Source organism: Cyprinus carpio, chromosome B11 (genome assembly GCF_018340385.1).
Source record: "Cyprinus carpio isolate SPL01 chromosome B11, ASM1834038v1, whole genome shotgun sequence".
NCBI classification, from domain to species: domain Eukaryota; kingdom Metazoa; phylum Chordata; class Actinopteri; order Cypriniformes; family Cyprinidae; genus Cyprinus; species Cyprinus carpio.
In genome coordinates this window covers 12,015,259-12,039,652 of record NC_056607.1, presented here as the reverse complement: position 1 = coordinate 12,039,652, position 24,394 = coordinate 12,015,259, and the positions used below count along the sequence as shown (strand labels likewise).

The following is a 24,394-nucleotide window of genomic DNA, read 5'->3' as shown; positions in this document are numbered from 1 at the left end:
GCATGTGTTCTTAAAACTTTAATAGCATATCTATTATTGTGTGTGTGTGTGTGTCTGTATGTATGTATGTGTTATATAATGTGTATAGTATGTGTGTGTGTGTGTATATATAATATATATATGTATATATATGTATGTATGTATTGGTGTATATATATGTATATATATATCTATATATATATATGTATATATATGTATATGTATGTGTATGTATATGTATATATATATGGGTCAATATCACCACAGAGTGCCTGCCAACCCTCACATTTCTCAAAGGTTTTGTTTTTAATTTCCCATTCGCTTTGTGTCATGTCATATAAATAGTAGACACTCAAATACGATAGAAACATATTAGCTGAGCTCCCACACATTTTTTAAGATAATAATGGGCCATTCTTCAAGCATAAATCATAAGATATGTCCACCCTGTCATGGACATATAAATTACTGTTAAATACGGTTTCATTGCAAAATTAAGAAGCAAATTATGTTTTCTAAAAGTTATGATGTCCCTTTCACACCACAGGGTTCCTAAAAAAAAAGAATATGTGACCCTTTAGTGTCAATTTTTCGAAATTGAGATTTATACATCATCTGAAAGCTAAATAAATAAGCTTTCCATTTATGTATTGTTTGTTATGATAGGACAATATTTACTAAAATATTACTAAAATATTTACTAAATATTACTAAATACTGAGAAAATCACCTCTAAAGTTGTCCAGATGAAGTTCTTAGCAATGCATATTACTAATCAAAAATTAAGTTTTGATATATTTACGGTAAGAAATTAACAAAACATCTTCATGGAACATGATCTTTACTTAGTATCCTAACGATTTTTGGCATAAAAGAAAAATCTATAATTTTGACCCATACAATGTTTTTTTTTTTTTTTTTTGTTTGTTTTTTTTTTTTGCTATTGCTATAAATACACCCCAGTGACTTAAAGGCACAATATGTAAGATTTTTTTATTAAAATATCCAAGAACCACTAGACCAGTCAGATTTGGTCCTTTACCCGATCCGTGCCCGTGATAAATCACACGCTAAAATCATTCCAATTAAAGTGCTTTATTTTTTATCTCGCACCTCTCTTAACATCACAACAGCGTCATGAATGGAGTAATGAAACAGGCTAAAGTGCGCTTTGTTTTGCGCCATTCAAGTAGCCTACCATCGGCACCTAAATAGGCTATGGAACCTGATAACTATACGCAAATAGACCTATTAATGAAAAAAAAAAAAAAAAAAAAAAAAAGAACAAGAAAAAATACAACCTGAGCCTGTCGCTTACAAACAATAGCCTATAGGCCTATGCCTATGCATTTACTTTCTCTTAAGGTTACTGTGCAGGAAAAAGATATCGTCCACAGTCCCAGGTTTAAGTTACGTTCTCATCCGATTTTGCCTTTAAAGACTCGTTGTCAACAATTTTATATACTCCACTCGCCAACTTTACTTTTACTTCATCCATAGCTACTCCTGCAACGCTCACTCCAACTAGCCTACGAGAAGCATCAACAAAAGTCGCACTGTCGCAGTGGTGGTGACGTGATGGGTCAAATGTCATATCGTTGTTGCGTATGTGTAATGGTAATTTAGACATACAAATATTGCACATATTTTTCATCCATGTTACTACCCGCCTGCAAGGAGTTAATTATCCCTCCCGTGAATTTTAGGAATGTCACAATCCACCCGTTATAGCCACTTTTATGCGGGTACCCGCAGGTACCCGACCCGTTGCAGGACTCTAGGGTGGACAAGTTAGAATTTATATTAGATAGTTATTCCTTTATTAAATCTATAATCACAAACATATGTGAAACATGCTTAAAAAAATGTGTCTGAGATGTTTTCGTTGTAAATGTTTAATTTATTAAATGTGTAAAAAAAAATTTTTTTTTTGTAGATATTTTTATTTAAAAAAAGTTTGATAAAGTGTTAATTGAAGATTTTTGAATTGATTCATGGAACATAGATGTATAGGGTTTTATTTGAGGAACGATTGCCCTCTCTCTCTGTCTTTCTCTCCAGTTTGAGTGCTTCTGTTCACTCTCTCTTGTATTTATGTTTGTTTGTTTGTTTGTTTGTTTATTTCTTTCTTAACGCCAATCCTGCATCTATGGCTATATTCAAGGCGAGAACCAGTTAATCTATACACAAGTCGATCCATACACAAGTCTTGTCTTTACACACACGTACGGGGACAATTTAGAATGGAAACCGGAGGACCCGGGATAAACCCACGCAGACACACGGAGAACATGCAAACACCAAAAAAAAAACGCATACACAAAAAAAATAAACAAAAAAACACACAGAAAGACCTCTTTCTGTGAGACAACAGTGCTAACCACAGAGCCACTGTGCCGCCCTCTCTCTTGTATTTATGAAAGAGGGAGAGCGAGAAGAGAGGCAACAGCAATCAAGCCAAACGTCTTTTCCGTTCCTTGCTAAATCACACCATATCCTTCCCTCTCACACCTCCTCTCTCTTCTTCACTCAGCTCTTTATTAAAGCCACCCTCCATCCCTCTCTCCTCCATCAGAGACCCAGCAGGCTGCCTCCTATCACTTATCACTCTTCTGGGTTCACTCTCCCTTTCTCCATTTCCCTTAAATCACACCCTCTCTGTCCGTCTAGCCATCCTTCCTGCATCCTGACTACCTAGTCCTATCTTCTGAAAAAAGTAGCAACAGCCAAATGAAAAACTGTGTGCATGCTAATGTCATTCATCCCAGTCCATATTCACTCTCGTTTTCTTTGACTCGCATTCTCTCTACTCTCTCTTTCTTCTCGGAAAGAAGTAAATATTCTAAGCATGACCCTTACTTGTAAATTGTGTTGGTTCATGGCTGCATGTAATTAGTCAGGTCTGATTGAACAGTAGGTGTGCATGTGGGTGTAGCGAAGAGCCTTTTACACACACACACACATACACACACACACACACACACACACACACACACACACACACACACACACGCGCACGCGCAAATGCACTCGGACTTCTGCTTTTCCATGATTACATCTCTTTCCTTAAGCTCCCACTCAATAGCATGTTAGTAGTCATTATTTCTCTTCTCTCAACCTTATTATTACTCTCTTGCTTTCTTCCTGTTCTCTTATCAACTGGCTTTTCTGTAGTACCGAGTTACCTGCTGGCACACCTTTGTCTTTTCACACCTGTCTGTTAGTGTCTGTCTGTCTGTCATCTGAGAGCTCTGGTTTTCGAGGCGTTGCCGTGACAGCTGCAGCAGTCCAGGGTCCTGTGGGTGAAGAGTATGGTGTTGGAACACTGAGATAAGTGATTGACATTCATGCCTCATTTTCTCATGGTCAGGTTCAGTGCCAGCCACTCGCTTTTGGCCTGGCGCTTGGCAGTAAAAAAAATTAATTTGCTCACCACTCACACTCACACTGTCCGCTATCAGCGGAGACATGGAGGACGACCGAGTTTGTGTTTTTGAATGTATATTTTGTCTTGATTTCATGAACTTGATTTTGACTTTGATTTTGGATAGGGATGTTCATTTCAGTAATTTTTTCCTAACCGACAACCGACGCCCGTTAACCGATTATTAACCGTTAACCAACAAGATTATTTTCAATTAGAATTTAATTAAATTAGAAAGGATAAGTGTCTGTGACCCGTTAAAAATATTTGTTTCCCAGGGATTCATTTTATATGCGCAAAAAGCAGCAAACAGAACATTAGAATTCACACGGTCTTCATATCAAATCACGCACCTGCAGCGCTTCTGCGAATGGAGAAAAACATAATGAATCTAGGGTGTATATATATACACTATATATATACTAATAAATAGGCCTATACGAGAAATATATTTTTACTTAAATAATAAATTAATAAAATGAAAGAAAAACTGTGCAACAAGTAGCCTAGTATGCAGAGTTTCGGCTCATATTTGTGCTGCGCTAAAGGAAACAGACAGATTCTATTTTTCTTTAGGCTTATTTTACAAAAGCACAATGATTTGTTTTTTATTGTGAATGAGTTGTTTCCACTGTTAGAAAGAAAAAATTCAAGTGATTGCGCCACATGCACACACAGTTAAGCATTGCTACCTTGACAATGCAGCCTGTTCTTTATCATAATAAAATACATTCAGTCAAACATATGGAAAATAAAACACACCGCTCAGTTTAAATATATTGTAAAATCTGTGCATTTAAGCGTTATCACTGAACCGCCGTAAAGTTATGCAAAACATTTTGTTTTACGTGGATATTGGAGTGCAAGTGAAGTACATAATAAATAATAAATCATCGCAAATGAGGAAACATTTGATTTTGTATAGAATGAGAGACCTATCGTTGGTTTCAGTTTCATTTTAGCCTAAATTAATTTTTTTGGCTTGTCGTTTATATTGCTATAGCTTATATTTTTAATTATTGTTCTTTTCCAAATACTGTTTATTTCAGTGAGTGAAATAAGTATTTGATCCCCATGCAAAACATGACTTAGTACTTGGTGCAGAAATCCCTGTTTGGCAAGCACAGAGGTAAAACATTTCTTGGAGTTGGTCACCAGGTTTGCACACATCTCAGGAGTGTTTTTTTTTTCCACTCTTCTTTACAGATCCTCTCTAAATCCTTAAGATTTTTTGGGCTGTCATTTGACAACTGGAAGTTTCAGCTCCCTCCACAGATTTTCTATAGGATTGAGGTCTTGGAGGTACCCATCCATGACCCATACCCATGAGTGTTCTGGCTGAGGGAAGGAGGTTCTCGTCCAAGATTTTACAATACATGGCCCCGTCCATTTGCCCCTCAATGCAGTGAAGATGCCCTGTACCCTTAGGAGAAAACAGCCCCAAAGCATAATGTTTTCACCTCCATGTTTGACTGTAGGGAAGGTGTTCTTGGGGTCATAGTCAGAATTTCTCTTCCTCCAAACATGGCAAGTCAAGTTAATGTCAAAGAGCTCAATTTTGGTCTCATCTGAACACAGCATTTTCTCCCCAACCTTCTCTGAATCATTTAGATGTTCTTTGGCAAACTTTAAACGGGCCTGTACATATGCCTTCTTGAACAGGGGGACCTTGCAGGCGCTGCAGGATTTCAGTCCATTGCGACGTAGTGTGTTACCAGTGTTTTGCTTGGTGACTGTGGTCCCAACTGCCTTAAGATCATTAACAAGCTGCTCCCTTGTAGTTCGGGGCTGATCCCTCACCTTTCTCATGATCATCCTTACCCCATGAGGCAAGAACTTGCACGGAGCTCCAGACCGATGGAGACTGACAGTTATTTTGTCTTTCTTCCATTTGCGAATAATCGCACCAACAGTTTTCTCCTTCTCAACAAGCTTCTTGCTGATGGTCTTGTAGCCCGTTCCAGCCTTGTGCAGATCTACGATCTTGTCTCTGACATCCTTTGAGAGCTCTTTAGTCTTTGCCATGGTGGTGGGAGAGGTTGGAATGGAAGATAAAGATTGTGTGGGCAAAATATACATTCAAATCTGTTTTTGGCTGATATTAGAGATTTTTCAGTTATCTGTAATGTTTGTATTAGGGTTGGCTTTTGACACAAATTTCATGATTCAGTTCAGTTTGATTCTCATTTACAAGCTTGTGATTCGATTCGATTCGATTCCCGATTCCATTAGATTTGTTATCGATAATTTTGGATGTATATCAGGTCAAATGCCAAATTTTCTTTAGGAAGAGAAAAGTATTTTAACTAATGCTGTAAAATATACATGAGAGTCAATTGGTACTGCATGACTAATAATATTAAAGGTTAAAACTGACAGATTTTTTTAGGCTATACAACTGCTTAAATTACAGTTAATGATTTGAATTTATAATAAAAGTTACAATTGCATAATATTTCTACTTTAATTTTTTTTTTTTTTTATAAACATTTATATGGTGGCTGTCATAAAAATATAAATTAAACATTGAAGAACAGTAAAAATGATATTGAATTTATTATATGGTGCATATATTTAGCAAAATGTCCCTCTCTACAGTTTAATTTTCTAGCTGACTAACGATTTTATGGTCAGTGAATATATTTTTACTGAAGTAAATATGACGTTACGTGACATTGTTAACAAGCCGTTATTGACATCTTTGCGCGGTTGAAACACTGATTGAGCAATTACAGGATATAGATTGTAAAGTTGTTCTCTTTCTTTTAATTTACCTCCGGATGTTTAGTCATGTTTATTTTGTGCTGAAATTGGTATTAAAGTGGAGGAGATTATCAGTTCACATGCACTAATCTGAGACTTTTTTTTTTCTCAAAAGTATCAAAGCACAATGCCTATTGCGATATGTTGGATGGGAGGTGCCCTTCAATGTTCCGTCCATTAACTGAAAACAGGCTAGACTAATCAATTCTTGGGATTTAAGAATCAATATCATTTCGTAAAAAATATAATTTTTGAAAAAAAAAAAAATGTAATTTTACATTTAGATTTCCTTTGCTATCATTTAATACTCAAACAATCTTAAAATAGTTTAATATATGCACACCTTGGCAATAGAATCGCTATTGGCTAGTAATTTATATATGTATATATATATATATATATATATGTGTGTGTGTGTGTGTGTGTGTGTGTGTGTGTGTGTGTGTGTGTGTGTGTGTGAATACGCAAAGCCGACCTCATACATCATCCGCCCGGAAGTGCTTCCGTGTACAACAGTGACTAGATTAAATTTATTATTATGTTTTAAATATGGAAATTTTTTCTTACCAAAAAAACAACCCATATATTCTACACAGGAGTCTTTTCACCACCCCTATCAATGAAAGAAAAAATAACATTTTTAATTTTATATGGATAAGCACTTTTTATTTAACTTCTTTTGGACTGATGCACTGCAACACCCACTGAGTGCCATTAAACAGCTTGAAAGATCAAAGACCATTTTTAATATAACTCCGACTGAATTCATCAAAAAGAAGAAAGTCATATACACCTAGGATGACTTGAGGGTGAGTAATTTATGGCCTAATTTTCATTTTTGGGTGAAGTAACCCTTTAAAAAGGTCATAGAAACCCTTCCAATGTAAGTTAAATATTGATAAATTAGATATATATTTTTTAGAAAAATAAAGTGTTTTTTATTGGTGCACATTTTATTGGTGCAAAGATGAGTAGTGGTGATATTTATTTTGTACAGCATTTGCAATTGCTTTTTATCAATTAATTAGAAGCACCAAAAATTAAGTTATAGGGGATACTGAACAGACATTTAGAAGTTGATTTTAAAATGCAAATAAAATACATAAAATAATAATAAAAATAAAATAAAGCCATGAAAACACTTGCATTTTTACAACACTATAAGTGTGTCCCTTCAAGTAATGAAAAGTTCGACACACACTTGTGGTTAATAGTTAAACGGATCGTAGTTGATCCGTGATCCGTATGGACCAAGCCTCAAGGTTCAGCACATTTATGATCTGCAGATTAATTGCAAAATTTAACTATAATAGAGTGAAAGTTTATCAACTGTATGTGTTTACACACGCAAGCGATTTTAAACCATTCCAGTTGAAAGAAAGCAAAATGGAAATCTATTCATTACTCGCACGCTGTTTTCTATATTCACATCCACGCACACATGAAGCACGTGCATGCAGAGAGGTGCATATACACATGCATATAATCATTCAAATAATTTTACCATGGCACTAGACAATATTAATACAAATAAAAACTGAAATATGCTGTGTATATAAATATTCAGTACCTGGGTTGTAGAAGCACTTCGGTTACACAGATGAAATACAATTGCTCAAATGAGGAAAAAAAATTGTTTTTTAATTGGTCTCTACCTGTGAATCATTAAAATCGCTTGCGCAAATTCTTGATCAAAAATTCCCACAGCTATGGGAGCATTATTCAATCTGTGAATTTAATTATACAGTGGAAATAATGACTAAAAAGCATATGTAAAACAAATGCATAAATTGTCAAAAGAGTATATAACAATTAACAATTATGCCAGTCTTTGGTTGTCCCAGTGGGCATTGTTGATTCAGGAGGTGAAAGCTATATCAAACCAGGCAAGCACTGTCTACACATGGTTCTTCCAAAAAAATTTCTGCACAAGCAAGCAGGAGACTTGTGATGTAAGCTACAGAGAAGCAAACAAACACTTTAAAGGGGCTACCGAATTCTGGAGCTGAAGGTGCACCCGACAACATATCAGGAGCCCTGGACAACACTGGCCCATACAGGAGTATGACACAAAAGAGGACAGTGTTCAAAAAGAACCATGTGGCAGCACTTCTGGAGTTTGCCAAAAGGCTTGACACATGGCACTGTTGCTCATAGGGGGAATGTGGAAAAGATTTTGAAGTCAGATAAGACTAACAGAGAACAATTCATAGCTTTAAAGTGACGTGTATACTAAAATTTAGCATTGGCCAAGTATATGCTGTTAAAATCGAAGGAAGAATGGCTGATGCAAAATACACGAAAATTGTGCTAAATTACACATTCCAGTCTGCAAAAAAAGTCCAGTCTTTCGACAAAGCTGTTTTTTACTAAGACAAAGTTTCCCAAATGCAAGGCCAGATGAATTCTCAAAAGCATAAAATGTCCTATAATGGCCTTGGCAACTGAGAATAGGTGGCACTGTTTGACAGGTTCAGGTTGTTTAGGTGTCATCTTACTAACTTTAACAGCCTGGAGCAAATCTGCCTGGAAAAATGGATAAAATGATGGCAGAACCACAGCGAAGCCAGTATGTACTCGAGGGAAAAGACATAGCTGTCAAAATAATATTATTATTAATGTATTTAGGGCAAAAATATATTTACTTAAAGCATATTTTTATATGGAAATTAGGTTTCAATCCTTTGAAAATTTTCTTCATAATATCGAAAAAAAATGACTTTTTTTAATTTGTTAAAATATAGTGGATTAAATTTAGCAAGGCACTGAATTACTGTGAGAGAGTGTGGTGATAAGTGGTTGGTCTATCATAAGACACACTTTATCACAGACTCACACTCTTTATGTCTAAATGAAGCTTGGCTAGTAAAGGTCAACAGTTTTGTGCTTTCTCTTCGCTGATAGTTTTCATTGGTTGGCTACCACTTCTGAACTACTGACAACACTCTGTACAAAAGAGCTATACCTTCTCCTCAATTCACTTTCTCTCGCTTCCCCTCCCACTCTCTATTTTTCCATCCCTCTCTTACTCAGACAATAGTTGCTGATTGAAAATGGCCTCACCATATTATCCAAGCTTATGACTGAGTCTGCCTGGCTTTTTACAGAGAGCAGTGCACCCGTGACAATGGCACAGTCCCACAGATGCTTCAGACAGTCTCTTTTATAAAGCTCCTATAATTGTGTGCTTGCTTTTACATTTTATATTTTAGGTAAACGCTGAATTACAGATAGAATGGGGAAGATTTGTTCTATTGAGTGAATATAGCAAAAAAGAAGGAAACCTTCAGCTGCTTTTCTCATATATATATATATATATATATATATATATATATATATATATATATATATATATATATATATATATATACTGTATTTGTCATACCAAAATAAGGATTTTTAAAAATATTATACATAGTAAATTAAATTATAAATTGTAAATTATCAAATCATTTAATTGAGATGATATATAATATAATTTTTGTATTAGTTCCATTTTCTATAATATGTTAGGATAATTTAATTGTAATATATTTTTTTTATTGCAATTTGTATTTTCTTTTCTATAATATACTGTATATTTAGTGCTGGCCAATGAATAATCCTGATTAATCTTATCCAAAATAAAAGTTTTTGTTACATAAAAATATATACAGGTGCATCTCAATAAATTAGAATGTCGTGGAAAGTCATTTATTTCAGTAATTCAACTCAAATTGTGAAACTTGTGTATTAAATAAATTCAATGCACACAGACTGAAGTCTTGGTTCTTTTAATTTGTGATTTTGTATATACATATACATTTACATTTTTTGTGTGTATATATATATATATATATATATATATATATATATATATATAATATATATATATATATATATATATATATATATAAAAAAAAAATAATATATATATATATATATATATATAGATGATAGGTGTCAATATATATATATATATGCATAACTGTACTTTAGCCTAGCATGCGACTAAATCTCATGAAATAATATCATAATGGTCAGGTTATTCTGTAAGTAGTTTTGGTTTAATTCTGAATCAGCCCAGATGATAGGTGTCACAACCAATCGGTGAAAAAGTGGGCACTTCTACAGCATTAGCACACACACACACATGCTTTTTGATTTGTTTTGTGTTGTGTGCCTGTGTGCACTTGCTGTGTCAGTGTAAAGATTAATATTTGGAGGTTACAGTGTCAAGGCCCTTAATGCTTACCCACGCTCACACATCCATGGGTTCAACACACAACAGACGTCCTCTCACACAAGCCTTTTTCTCCAAACCTGCTGAAAAGCGCACTTTCCTGCCAAGCTGATTTATTCTCTGTCACTGGATGTGTGTGTGTGTGTAAAGTGTTGTGTAAGCAGCAGTGCGAGCACATGCGTGATGAGTTTGTGACCGTGAGTGGTGTTGTGTGGTGTTCCTCCTGCCTGTCGTGGGTCCCACAGGCCTGCTTGTGTCTCAGGAGTGCCTCTGTGTGAAAGCCAGTGGCCTGAGGTTAACTGCCTGCACCACTCAGCTGTTTTTACGATCGGCCCTCCAAAACGCTACAAAACACCCATGGATTTGTGTAGAGGTGCAGAGGAGATGTATAGAGGAGTTTAAGAGCCTGTCTGCCTCTCAAATTGTCCGAGTCGACGCTGTGATATACCGTCCACAGAAGACCGCTTTAATGGGTTTTTTTTCTCAGCGTTCCTGCAGAGACCCTTAAGGCCGGTTTTAGTGACGCTATGGAATGACCCTCCGCATCCTAATGTTTTTCTCTTCTTTCTTCCTCTCCTGTAGAGAACGATGAGACCGGTGTGATGGATTGTCTGCTGGAGGCGCTGCAGTCTGGAGCTGCTTTCAGAGACCGCAGGAAAAGAGCACCCAGACCCCGAGGTGAGTCTCCTCACTCTCCTCCACTCACTTCTTTCTTTCTTTCTTTCTTTCTTTCTTTCTTTGAATGTTGTTTCAGACAGCCTATTTTTTCCATGCCTTTACTAGTTTTGTCTATTTCTTTGTTTATTAGTTAAGTAGCTATGTGATAAGTGCAGTAGTGTACAGTAAGCCAGCCATCATCACAAAATAAACCTCTAGTATCCCAACAAAGAGTGGAGGGATAGCTGTGTATTTTCCCTTATATATAGTGGCAGCCTAAAGCACCCAGTGGTTGAGAGTCTCTTTCTCCTGCGCAGTGAGGGGTGAGATAAGCTAGAGTGTGTCTTCTGTGCTCTTCATGTTGTGTGTCCTACCCAGCTGAGAGGCTCAGGTTTGTTGACTGCAGACAGCTACAGACAGATGATGGGTGGCATATATCAGTATAGCCTGACCAAAAACTCTAGAGTTTTCCTTTCAAAAGTCTGGGTTATTTTTGTGTCTTTGAAGCTTTCTTATGCTCACCAAGGCAGCAAAAATATAGTAAAAACAATAATATTAAAAATTATTACAATAATTTTTCTATTTTAATATAATTTGAACTGTAATTTATTCCTGCGATGACCAAGCTGAATTTTCAGCGGCAATTACTCTAGTCTTCAGTGTCACGTGATACTTAAGAAATCATTATAAGATGCTGATTTGGTGCTGAAGTAACATTTACTATTATTATCAGTGTTTAAACAGCTGTGCTGCTTAATATTTTTGTGGAAACCATTTTTTTTTTTCTTGTCCAGGATTCTTTGATGAATAGAAAATGCAAAATGTTCTAAAATAAAAGTCTCTTTACTGTCATGTTGATACATTTAATGCGTCCTTGCTGAATAAACATATAAATTCCTTATATAAGTAACCTCCTTACCATAACAAAATTATGTATGTACTGTCTAATTTATCTTCAGTCCTGCAGATTATATAGGAATAAACCATTATAAACCATTATATTGTCCTGAACAGTTAAACTGCCTGCTGTTTTTCAAAAAAATCCTTTAAGTCCCACGAATTCTTTGGTTTTCAAGTATGCATATTTGAACCCTTTCCAGCAATGACTGTATGATTTTGAGATCCATCTTTTCACACTGAGGACAACCGAGGGATTCATGCGCAACTATTACAAAATGTTCAAATGCTCACTGATGCTCCAGAAAAAAATAAAAAAAATTTGTGACACAAAAAATATTTTTTAAGAACAACAGTCAACAAAACAACTCATCACAAAAAACAAACTAATCAACAACAACTATTACAAAAAAAAAAAAAAAAACAGCTGTGGATCATCCAGGTAATAACACAGTATTAAGAATCAAGCATATATGAACTTTTGACGGGGACATTTTAACTTTATTTATTTTTTCTTTACTGTATGTAAGCGGATTTTATGTGAAATCTTATTCATGTCATTACGAAATAAAAAATAAAATCCATTTTTGTATGATCCCTCTTGTTTTGTTAAAATAATGAACATTTAGCAGATTCTGTAAAGTCTATGTAAAATTGACCACAACTATATAGTCTATTGTTCTGTAAATGAACAATTTCCAGTCTGTAGCTCCTTTTAAAAAATCTTTTTCTATAGAAATCAGTACAGAATCAGCCCCCTACTATGAGCACACTTCCTCTGGCATCACATGAGCCAATGGAGTATAATGCAGCTGACCACCTTCCATAGAAATCAGGAGAGCCCAACAAACTGTCTGGCCAAATCAGAAAGACCTGCTTCAAGAAATCGGAACTTTTTTTGAAAGCATGTCATGTCTTTCATTCCTCGGAAGTAAAAATCTAATGTATGGAGACCGCAGGTGTGTTTATGTGTGAGAGCAACTCTCACTCTGTCTTGTCCCGTGTCCTGATTTCCACAGATGAACCAACACAAGTGCTCAATCCGAGTCCACAAAGACCTGTTCTGAAAAACTGCAACCACGGTAAAATCAAGAGTTAAAAAAAGAGAGAGAAATATAGCATTTCTCTCCACTATTTGCTTTCCTTTTCTCTCTCTTCGCTATTTAATGCATTTTCATTGCTCACTAACCCTGATCTACCAGCCCTGTGTCCTGAATGTCATTTTTGTTTGGGTTAATGTCTGTGTTGCCCTGTCTCAATCATGTGTCACTCTATTTATTGATTTTTTCACTTTCGTATACACACTAATGGTCAATAGTAGGTCCAGATAGGGCCAATTACTTATTTGAATGGCTCATAACAGTCCCTAAAGGCCTCTCCTGTCAAAAGGGAACTGCTTCTTAAGCTGCTGGCATAAACACAGCAAACGCTTCAGACTGCTTCTGACCGCAGATATTCCTTTTCCACTGAAACAATGTTGGTGTTGGTGCTCGGCTTGCAGATACTGTGTGTCTCCACTGCCTTGAAAGGCAAACAATGATTTAACTGGCTGTTATTTTATAAGCTGCCCACAAACAAACAGACTTGATATTCTGATCAGTGTGGAACCTTTTTTTGCTTTTTTAAATGTAAATGCACTAGCTGTTTGCTGTTGCAGCACCTTCACCTCTACATTGTTGGTGGAATTCTTAAAGTTTCCATATATGAGTCTAATTTCCTCTTGTGTCCTCCTTATTGCATGAATCAGTTTTTTTCTTTCTGCTTGGTTGTACATTGTGTTCTGTCTCATTTCAGTCAAGCGTGCTGCTTACAGCTCACAGCTCATGTCTGGTTGTGATTGGACAGTTGATGTAAGTGTCAGAGTCAGCAGGGTTATAATCAATGTCATGCGCTCGCTTTAGCTGCTGTTACAGCCAGGTGTAAATGTGTCATCCAGAAACTTGCTGTGAGTCGGAAAATGCCACATTTCCGGCAAAACTGAATTGCCAGAAATAGTGGGAATGTTTTTTTGCTGAAAAAGCTTTTCCGCTATTGTCTATTGACATAGCCGTCTCTAAATTGCAACATGTTGCGCTCTGATGAGCCGTTCTTTTTGACATGACAAGCGTTAATGTAACAATCCAGTTTTTCTGTAATGAATGGTATCAGCGTTCATCAGCTGATGTGTAGTGGGACTCTGAAAAGCTTGTAGCAAACTTTCTTCTGTGCTTGTTTTTGTGTTCCTATGCTCTTAAAAAATAAAGGTTCCAAAAGGAGGCTTTCACAGCAGTGACATAGAAGAACCATTTTGGGTTCTAAAAAAAAAAACAAAAACAAGAAAGAGCCTTTTGTGCAATGAAAAGGTGCTATGATGTTAAAGGTTTATGTTTACAACTGTCCCACCTCCCAGATCTTCAGTTTGCCAGTGTTACGTACAGTAGTGATCATTCTATTATGCATCAGCAGCATAAAACAAACAGATGTGACTGTCTTGTCAAAGGTTAATTCATAATCATTATCGAGGCACTTAAAAAATTAAGCTGTAACCCCATTAGCAGTTATTGGGTTTAATAGGAGTCCCTGCAAGCATACAGGAATACAATTACTCCTAGATCTCCTCCCACACCCACCCAGAGCACTGATAAAGTCTGCTCTTGCTCCCACTAGTGTTCTCTTATGACTTATCTCAAATTAGATTGTGCGCAGAAAAGAGAGAGTGAATAGACAGATAGAAATATGTGTGCATATGCGCGATCCATCATAAGAAAGACTGCCGCAGCTCACATTAACTCCCCTCATATGTCTCTCAGCAAAAAGTAATGAAGGACACAGGGCATTCTGGGATATCGAGTGTGCCGCCCTCCCCTCCCGTGGTCCTCTGAGGCATTGGAAGGCATGTGGGAGTCTGGCTACAGGGCAGGGCACTGTTGCCCTTGTCCCTGTGTTTTATTCCAGGCAAGGCTGACTAATGGAGCCCCAGGCTTGTGTATGTTCATGCAGGCCTCTGCAGTTCAGTAAGCCCCTCTGTTGGCCTGGCTAATTAGTTCTCATCACACACCAGGCTTCATTCCCATTCATCTTCATTTCAGCTGTGCCATCTGCTTTTTAAATAAAACTCTAAAGTGTCTCATGTTGCACACACTTTGTCCTCTTGGTGCCTCCCAGCATAACTGTATCGCTTTACTTATACTGAGGTGGGTGATGAGCTTGTCTGTCTCTGGAGAGTTATGTCATGTAGGAGATATAGTGTGTTTGTGTGGGACCCTTTATTTATATATTCAGACTTACAGTGAACCTGGAATGGCCTTTGCAAAGTATTTTAGTTTCACATTTCTTGATAAAAAAAAAATAAATAAATAAAAAAAAAATCTAGGGTTTGATTTTATTCATTGAAAACTGTTTGGACTAGGGATATATGGTATATCATATCAGTTATCAGACAATATTTTTGTATGAGTTTTAATTATTTATTTATTTATTTATTTATTTAATTAATTTTTTAATTTCAATTGCTTTATTTTTTTTAGAGCAATGTGCACAATAACAACAAGAACATGAATTAAGAAAATAAAAAAGGGTCCATTTTAATTCTATGCAGACTTTAAATGTGGTGTCTCTGACTATTTAATTACATATATATTTACATGTATTGGAATTTGAATTGTGCTCATTTTCCTTCTTTTTACATTTAGATTACGTTTGCGACACCTAACGTTCACTTAAATCTAATCTTTATTTAAAAAAAAATACTGTACATCATAGTTTTGTGATGCTTAAATTTGCTTATAGCTTTTAAAATTAGATTTTAGTTTTGAATGTTTTATTTTACATTTGTTTCCATCATCTATTATATACTTTTTTTTTTTTTTATAGTGGCCATTTATCTTTTTATTTTTTTTTTCAATTTGACACTCCAGAGCATCTCCACGTATCCCATTCGTAACTCTTCTTTCTAAAATCTATAATTCTTTGCTTTTATTGCTGTAACCTTTATTGAAGTAATTATCAATATTTTACAAAGGCTGCATGACCTTTAAAGTGGCCCTAAACAATGACTGTAAAGCTAAATTTGGCTATTTGTTAGTATAATTTTTCACATAGCCTTGGTGACCTCAGCTGAAAGTCATTTCAGAGGCAGAGCAAGTTATATTTATTATTTAAAAGTTCACAAAAACATGTATATCTTCATAGTAATATACACTGATTAATTATTCACAATAAGACCACAAAAGTGTATTTAAGTAAACAAACAAGGTCCATTTTGACTTAATGTTGACTTTAGAGCTTATTATTTACACAGAGTTTGTCTGTGTAAATAATCAAATAGGAGACATTGTGTTTGTGTGGCAGGCAGCCTCATTTATTTATACAGTATAGGCAACCTTAATATCTGTGTATTGATGAGTTGGTTCCCTTCTTTCATGGCAAGTGGATATAAATCTGAATGAGATATTCTGTCTCTGCAATATGTTTTTGACTGTTAGCTGATTGACAGTGTAATGAGTGCAGTGGAAAAAGACCAGTGGCTTAGCGACCGAACACATGCCGGAGTATGTCAGCCCCGTCCCGGTCCCCTCTGCCACTGCACAGTGTAAATACCCCTCAGTAATTGATCTCCAGGGCTTTAGTGTTTCACACTCCAGCGGAGCAGCAAAGTGAATTAAAATCAGACACATCTGCAACTGGAGACACCGTAATTAGCCACAAAAAATAAACTGGACACACTAGAGCATTGGGAAGAGCATGTGTGTGTGTGTGTGTGTGTGTAGCATATTTTAACCATGTGTGTGTGTGTGTGTGTGTGTGTGTGTGTGTGTGTGTGTGTGTGTGTGTGTGTGTGTGTGTGTGTGTGAGCGTAAGCCAGTCGGAATTGTCAGAAGCAGGCCCGAGCAATGAGACTTGAGATTGCATTTTCCTGCAAGGCTTTTGGGAGATTCCCTTTACATGGGCGGGCAGCCGCTTTAAGAGTCTGGCTTTCTCAAATCGAGTAATCTATGGAGATTCAGGTCCCTAGACTTATGCCTTTGGCCGTCTATTACTCTCTTGGACACAGAGGTGTAAATGCTGAGGTCAGAACACACACTCATGGATCCTTACACTGCCTTTTTTGTGAACTACACACATCCAAAATGTGTGCTGTGGTCAAGATTGAGGGGTAAAAGCTCTCCGACTCATTTTAGGAGCCTCTAAGGAATCTCTCGTCCCTCTCTCCCTCTTTCTCTCTCTTTCTCTCTCTTCATATGAGCCTGAGGCAACACTTAAAGCCTTTAAGTGTGACCTGAACCCCACATCCCTCCTTAGGATGAAGATAAAGATGCTTTATGACTTGAGTGACCAGGGTTAGGATAAGACTTTCGACAGAGAGAGGACGAGTGAATGAATTGAGGGAGCGGTATGGCTCTTAAGGGGGCTTGGGCTTCAGAAATGATGGATTTATTTATTTTGACCACATGGAGTACTTTGAATCCACATCGAAATTGATTCAAGAAATACAGTTGTAGCTTTTACAGGTAACTCTTGCCTTGGCTTCTCAGGTCAAGCATACCTTTAATGTACCGGTGAGTCAGGAGAGTAGGGTAAAATGTGCCACAGATGTCTGGCATCTATTGAAAAGAGAATTTTCAATGTTATTTTTTAACCATGTTATGGACTATTTTGAAGAATATGTGGACGACTTCAAGCAACCAGCGCAGCTTACCACAAGCATCTGAATCATATTGGAAGAAATTTGTAGAGTGCATTATAATAATAAGTTTTAAAAATGTTGTGATGTGAATCTCTCAACTGCAGGTAGCTGTATATGAAGGGAATTTTTTTTTTAATATAAGGTCACTAGATGAAGGGAGATGGTATGTCTTACCCTACTCTCCTTTATGTCAGAAAAGGCACCAATACTTTTGTCATCCTGCTGCCATAGATGCTGCTAGAAAACCCTGCTTTTTCTGAGCTATTAGGTCCATGCTCTGCCTACTGATTAATATTCCACCCAACAATGATCATGTAACATATTTCTGAATTAGAGCCTGAAATTGATTTTATAGCTGGCTGGGAAAGGTCACTCTACACTTGGTAAATGAAACCAATGGAAGGTTTGCAGTCAGAGGAGTATGCGCCACTGCTAAAGGTTTTATGAGCACGTTTGATAGACAAGATTGATTTTATGCGTAATTCTGTACCCGATCTGTTAATTAGGAAACACTCACGATGGACCTTTGAATTATTTAAAAATTATGCACATCTGTGGTGTTGATGTAGATATGAGGCAAAGCACATATAGTATACCATAGATACAGGATGTGTTTAATGCATTTTTCAACATTTTGCCACTAAAATACTTGTCAATTAAGCATCTTGCTTAAAATATATGGTCGTCATTACTACTTCAAAATTGATTTCTTTTATATAAAATAACAAGGTTTTGTGTGTGCCTGTGTGTTGTGAGAGAAAGAGAGCATTCACATGTGTAACAACTATGTCCTATTACGTAATATTTAAGGAATATTGCATAAGCAGTGAAGAACAACATAACCACTCTGTATGTACAAGCTACACACAGTGGTGGTGGTGGTTTGTTATCTTTCTTTTCATTTTTTGAAGGAATCATTTGAGTGAATGACTTATTACTTGTAATGACTTTCACACGTTTGAATGATCCAGTTCAGAATTTTCGAATGACGTTTGTTTGAATGAAAGATTCAGTTGCTTATAGGGGACTTGCACACTGGGCACGTTTGCTGCAGTCTGAATCTGAGTGCGATTGTTCCTGGTAATCCCCGTAGCGTTGGTCTGGTTTTACACTCACTTGATTTTATCGAACCCTGTTGCATTTGTGTTTATCTTAATACAAGCTCTTTTGAGAAGACAGCTGATTGCGAGTCATTCATTTGCCACTCTGAATGTGCTCACTATGCACAGTTAGACTGCATACTCATGCTCGCTAATATCCAAGGTACAGTAAATCATTACCACCATCATCCTCACTTATGTGTTTTGTTGAACTAATGATGTCGTCACTGGCTTAAATGCATGTGCAGGTTACTTTACTTCCTGAACCGTGCCCTGTTCCGAACTAAACTGAGTGAAAGCACCCATAAAATCATGTTTCCATCTATTGCTGGATCTGAGAGAAAAGAGAAACTGAGAAAAAAAAGATTCCCCACCATTCATTCATTTATTCATTAATTCATTAATATTAATATTTATTTGCGAATAAAATTTGAAAAAAGCACATGGTAAAACATGGAATCTGAGTTAAGAATTCACCAGTGTCATGGTTTAAATAAAATGTAGTCTAATGATTTTGACAGTCAAACACTTATAAACGGCTTTAGTAAAAAGAATGTAAATTACAGTACACCCCTTAAAATCCAATTATACCCCCCATTATGAATCTTTCAGTACGCACACACAAAATAAATGTCTCAAATGATTTTATTTTAGGTAATATGTCTATTATGAAATCCTTTTTATAGCATCAAATGGCTTATGCTCTCAGTCAGGCTGTTCTGGAGAGCCACACTGCTGATGTGGAGAAAATTTGCTTCAGGCTAGAGGTTTAGTGATATATTCTCTCTCTCTCTCTCTCTCTCTCTCTCGCTCTCATTTCTGCCTCATCCCATCTCTCAGGCCTGAGAGCCTACAGGGGAGGAGAAAAATAAAGTGTACGGATGAAAATGGAGATAATATACAAACTTATCCCAGTCCGTTCTGGATTTAAGGCATTCATCAACGCCCAATACAATATGCTTGCACTTGTTCAGAGAGCCTGCAAGCTGTTGCAGCACTTTCAAATAGATGATGTGAGACATAGCCTCAAGGCTGTTAGTAAACAGTACATACATTAAGAAATTTAAGCCCTATAAGCTCTTTTAATCATCTGCTTGCTACCAGGACACATACTGCACCCATTTAATATCTAGCATCCCAAAAAGTCCCATTACTTTGCTATCGAACACAAGCATTGTTGCGAAAGTACATAAATACAAAGCTCTTTTTTCACACCTCCTGATTTCTTAAATGGATTTATCAAGATGAATCAGGCCCGCGCAGCACGTACAAATGCAGGATTTTATTTAAAACCCCCATCAAAGCAGTGAAGTGCACCATAGCGCACTCATTTTTCCTTCTCTCTCGTACTGATGTGACAGAACCAAAGAAGGGAGAAGGAAAAGCAATATTTAATCAGCACGTCTGAGAGCAACTTGAGTTCTTCTCTTTCTACTCTAATTGATGCCTCGTGTCATTGTTCTAAAAGTTGGACTGTCAGAACTCTTGATTTATCTGTGTTTTAGAGCCATACATCATGTGCACCTCACATACGGGGCCTCTGTGTTTCATTAGAGTGAAAGATTAATTCAAAAAGAGTCTGTTCAGGAACATTGACTGAACACACGCACCGCTCCTCTTCCGCTGCTTTTCGCGTGGCAAAATATACAGTGTTTTGGCATCTCACAAATAGTGAAAATGTCATACGGAGTGAGATCAAATCTCATCCCATTAAACTCCTCTGGGCCGGACAAACACAGCGTGTCCTCTGTCAGCTCTCTCTCTCTCTCTCTCTCTCTCTCTCTCTCTCTCTCTCTCTCTCTCTCTCTCTCTCTCTCTCTCTCTTTCTCTCAACCCTCATCCATCTCTCCAGGGCTGTTGTGCTGCTTTCTGAACACTAGCTGCATCTCTCAGCACTTCCTGTAAATCAAAGCCGTTCTCTCTTCACCAGGCTCTGTAAAGTGAGTTTGTACGCACATTGCCGGCTGAAGATTTGTGTGTTTGTGAAGGAGAGTTTGTGAGCAAAGATAAAGTTTCTCAAACAAAAGAGGAGGCTATGGAAACTAGCAATGTGAAAGAGTGGACTGACGAATAATGGTGTTTAATTCAATAATGGTTAATATGGCATTCAGTGCTGGGTAGATTACTTACAAATTATAGTGCATTACTGCTTACAGATTACATGTGGAAAAACTGTAGTCAGTAACGCAATCTAGGTTACTTATTTTAGGCAATGTATTCTGACTTCTTTTTAGATTACTTGTTTTAAACTTACCGTTAAACATAGCATATTGAAAATATATCCATTCAGTATATTTTGTTTTACATTTATACACATAAAAAAAAATACTATCCAAATCAACTTACATTTCATTCATAACAAATAAATAAAACCCACAATTTTTTTTACGAGTATGTGTGTTCCCTGGGAATTGAACACACAACCTTTTGCGCAGCTAATGCAATGCTTCACCACTGAGCCACAGGAACACTATTGTGTTATTTTCTGTGTCTTTGTGAGTGTAGTCAAAGCTGAATGGTATGAAATTTTAAAAGTGGAAATAGAAGAATTAGGGAGAATAAATTATGAATAATTTACTGTCTTTGCATAAATAATATGAAATCATGTAATCCATAAAGTAACTGTAGTCTGATTATGAGTATTTTAAAATGTAATGTACCCTAATTACAAGTTTTTAATTTTTGGAATCTGATTACGTAATCCAAATGACATGTAATCAGTTACTACCCAACCCTAATGGCATTTTAAAACATTAACATTATGCATTATGTTGGTGTATTTATTCTCAGAGCTGCATTTCAGGTAATTCATTAAAAACACAAATAGCACAGTAATTGCGCTTTTAATATCGCTTTAATATCGACTTGCCGTGCTATAAATAGCCATGCTTTTATGAGTATTTATGACTAATTCATTTAATTTGGGAGTGTATCAGATAATGCCTGTTTTCAAACATTTGTAAAACACAGCTCGATTACATCTTCACATAAGTGAGATTAGTAACAGTTCGGTCTATTTTTAAAACAAGTGACGCATACGGCAATGTCTTTGTAGAAAGATGTCTGTAAATGTGTGTAAAATGTGGTGATAATTTCTGTAGGGAGTCAGATTGTAAAATATACAACCCTATACACACAGCACAACCCATTTTATTGTATGGAAAAGTGCAGCTTGGACATTGCAAACTTTCTCTTTTTGTGTTATGGATTTGGAACAATATGAGGGATGAGTAAATCATTTTTGGGTGGACTTTTCTTTAAAGCTGTGTTTGACCATTGGGGCATGCTCTCTCTTTCCCTCAGATTATTCCTCATGACAAACAGCTGAAAGTATTGGAATCAGGTGGTGCCGGAGTGCAAAGAGACAGCTAGAGAGGGAAAGAACCCTAATCAGCCCACTGACAGAGGGCAGACTGAGCTGTGGGTGGCTGGCTAATCTCTGATTACTCTCCTCTCCTCTATACTAACCTTACAATGACTCAGCGTGTAATGCTGTAATGCAGGATGCACTGATAGGCCATCCGCTGGAGCCTCACGCTCCAAACGGGAGAGATAGATAGAGAGAGAGGACAGTACAGATGTGGATAAGAAGGAGAGATGGACATGGAGAATACCTCTTGAGGAAGTTAGTGGGGGATGATGCTCAGACTGGTCAGTGGAGGAAATTGACTCCAAAAGAGAAGGGACTAAAGAGATTGAAGTCTATGGAAAGGTGCATGTAGTACTGCATCTACCCTGTACTTTTTTATCTTTTTCTTTTAGTGTGACTAAATTTTGTTACTGGTACCTGGTACCTCTACAAATGATAAACTAATACGCACTGCCATTTCTGCTGCGTATGAGAAGCATTAAACAGCAAACCCACCAAAAGCAGAACAATCAGTACTACTCGTTTAAATTGTGCAATTTGGCCCAAAAGGCAGTGCAACGTGAGCTTAAAGCAAATGTGTTCACTCGCTGTTAAATAGTGCTGGGACTTCCAGTGAGAAGCCTTCGAGATCACTGATACAAACCACAAATGTTTATGTGATTTAAATGAGTTTAACAAAATGAAACAGCACAGATATTCTCAAAAACACTGACATGAAAACCATTATGCACAATGAACCAGTAAGAAGGCTTTTTAATCCGCAAATGGCCGATACTTACCATGGAGTTACTATAGTAGTACTAATTGTAACATTGTGGAAGAAATGTGGGATTCATATTGAATTTTATTATGATTATAAGTGTGGACGTATTAAATATGTTAAAGGAGTAACAGAATATAATAACAGGTTGTTTTTGTTTGTTTGATTTAAATTATTATTAAGCTGTCACAATTTCTGTGCATTTGTATTTATACTTTCAGAAAACCAGGGTTGTTTTTTTTTATTTAATTTTTTTATATAACCATGCTACTGTCAACTCAAGCTTCTATCAAATGTGCACTCTGAGAGACATACATGGAAAATGATTAAAAATGACCAAATTAGGTGCTAGTGCCACCATCTGTAAAGCTTGCTGGCACCTGTTTAGGGCCCTATGATTTCCGCGATGCGGAAAATGCAGACTGAATCACAGAATCTGTTAATGAAAATGGAATTTATTATATAACGATGAATGTCACGGAATTTGCTTAATTTTGGATTAATAAATAAAAAGTATGTAATTACATGTAAATAAAAATGCTGAATGGACTAGTGTCTATGAATATTAAAAAGACTATTTAAATATGAATCCTGCAATGTTCTGCATGTCTCTGTTAATGAATGACACAGACACATGGTTTCGTTAACTACACACTGAAGTGCCTGAAGCCAAAGTCCTTCTAAGACAAGTCATGTCACTCAGCGGCCATCTTTGAAATGCCGCTTGGGCATGCAAGTGCAACACCTGTCTTTTTGAATGGGGAAACATCAAAAGCTTATTTTTCAAGCTAGATCAGCCAGTGCACATGCGCAGTCCTAAGAGCCCATCTCAGAACGCTGACTGTTTCTATAGCAACCGGGACTTATAACAGCAGCTGCAGTGACGGTTTAGCAATGGGCTCTTACATTCAGAAGGCGGGGCTTCCTGCGATTGAACGGCCATATTGTGCATTTTCCCCATTCAGTACTATACGAGTGACACGTCTTGGGTATTCTATAATCTTTGCTGAAGCTCACGGTAATTTCAGATTTTGCCGCCACAATACATGTGTACATGAATATAATTGTTAGAACTGCTCTGAGAGTCACTTCATGTGCATTTTACCATTTCTTGTGAGAAAAACTATCGTCATATCATATACAAACAAAAACTCAGTATTCCCGCTACTTCTAATAAATTATTATTAAAACAATTTTTATTATATTAATAAAATGAGTTATTTAGAGGTGCTTTTGATTCTTAAAATTTCATGAAACGATTCAAATGGAATCTAGAAAACTAATGGAAAACAGAATTTGGTAAAAATAAAACTGAATTTAAAGGGGAAAAAAATGAAATGTATTTCATAGGGCCCTACCTTTGCCACTCTTTTCAAATGTTAGTCTGGAGGCCTGAATGGAGACAGTATAGACAAGTTTGGGAAGGTATATTGTGGTATATACCAGAGGGTGCAGATATGAGAGCTCCATTGGGCGATACATGGTGGACACAACAACCTTGTCAGAGCTCTTTCTCTCTCTCTTTCACATCACTGTTATTACTTTGAACAGATTGTA

General features: G+C 36.6%; 1 protein-coding gene across 1 annotated transcript in view; it reads left to right on the top strand.

The window, feature by feature from the left end:
- The window catches only part of LOC109098308 (protein diaphanous homolog 3-like), a 328,141-nt gene that overhangs the window by 251,036 nt on the left and 52,711 nt on the right, over positions 1-24,394 (top strand). Inside the window, 2 exon segments of the mRNA XM_042733923.1 lie at positions 10,971-11,066; positions 12,962-13,024. Of these exon segments, the coding sequence (XP_042589857.1) occupies positions 10,971-11,066; positions 12,962-13,024 (159 nt within the window).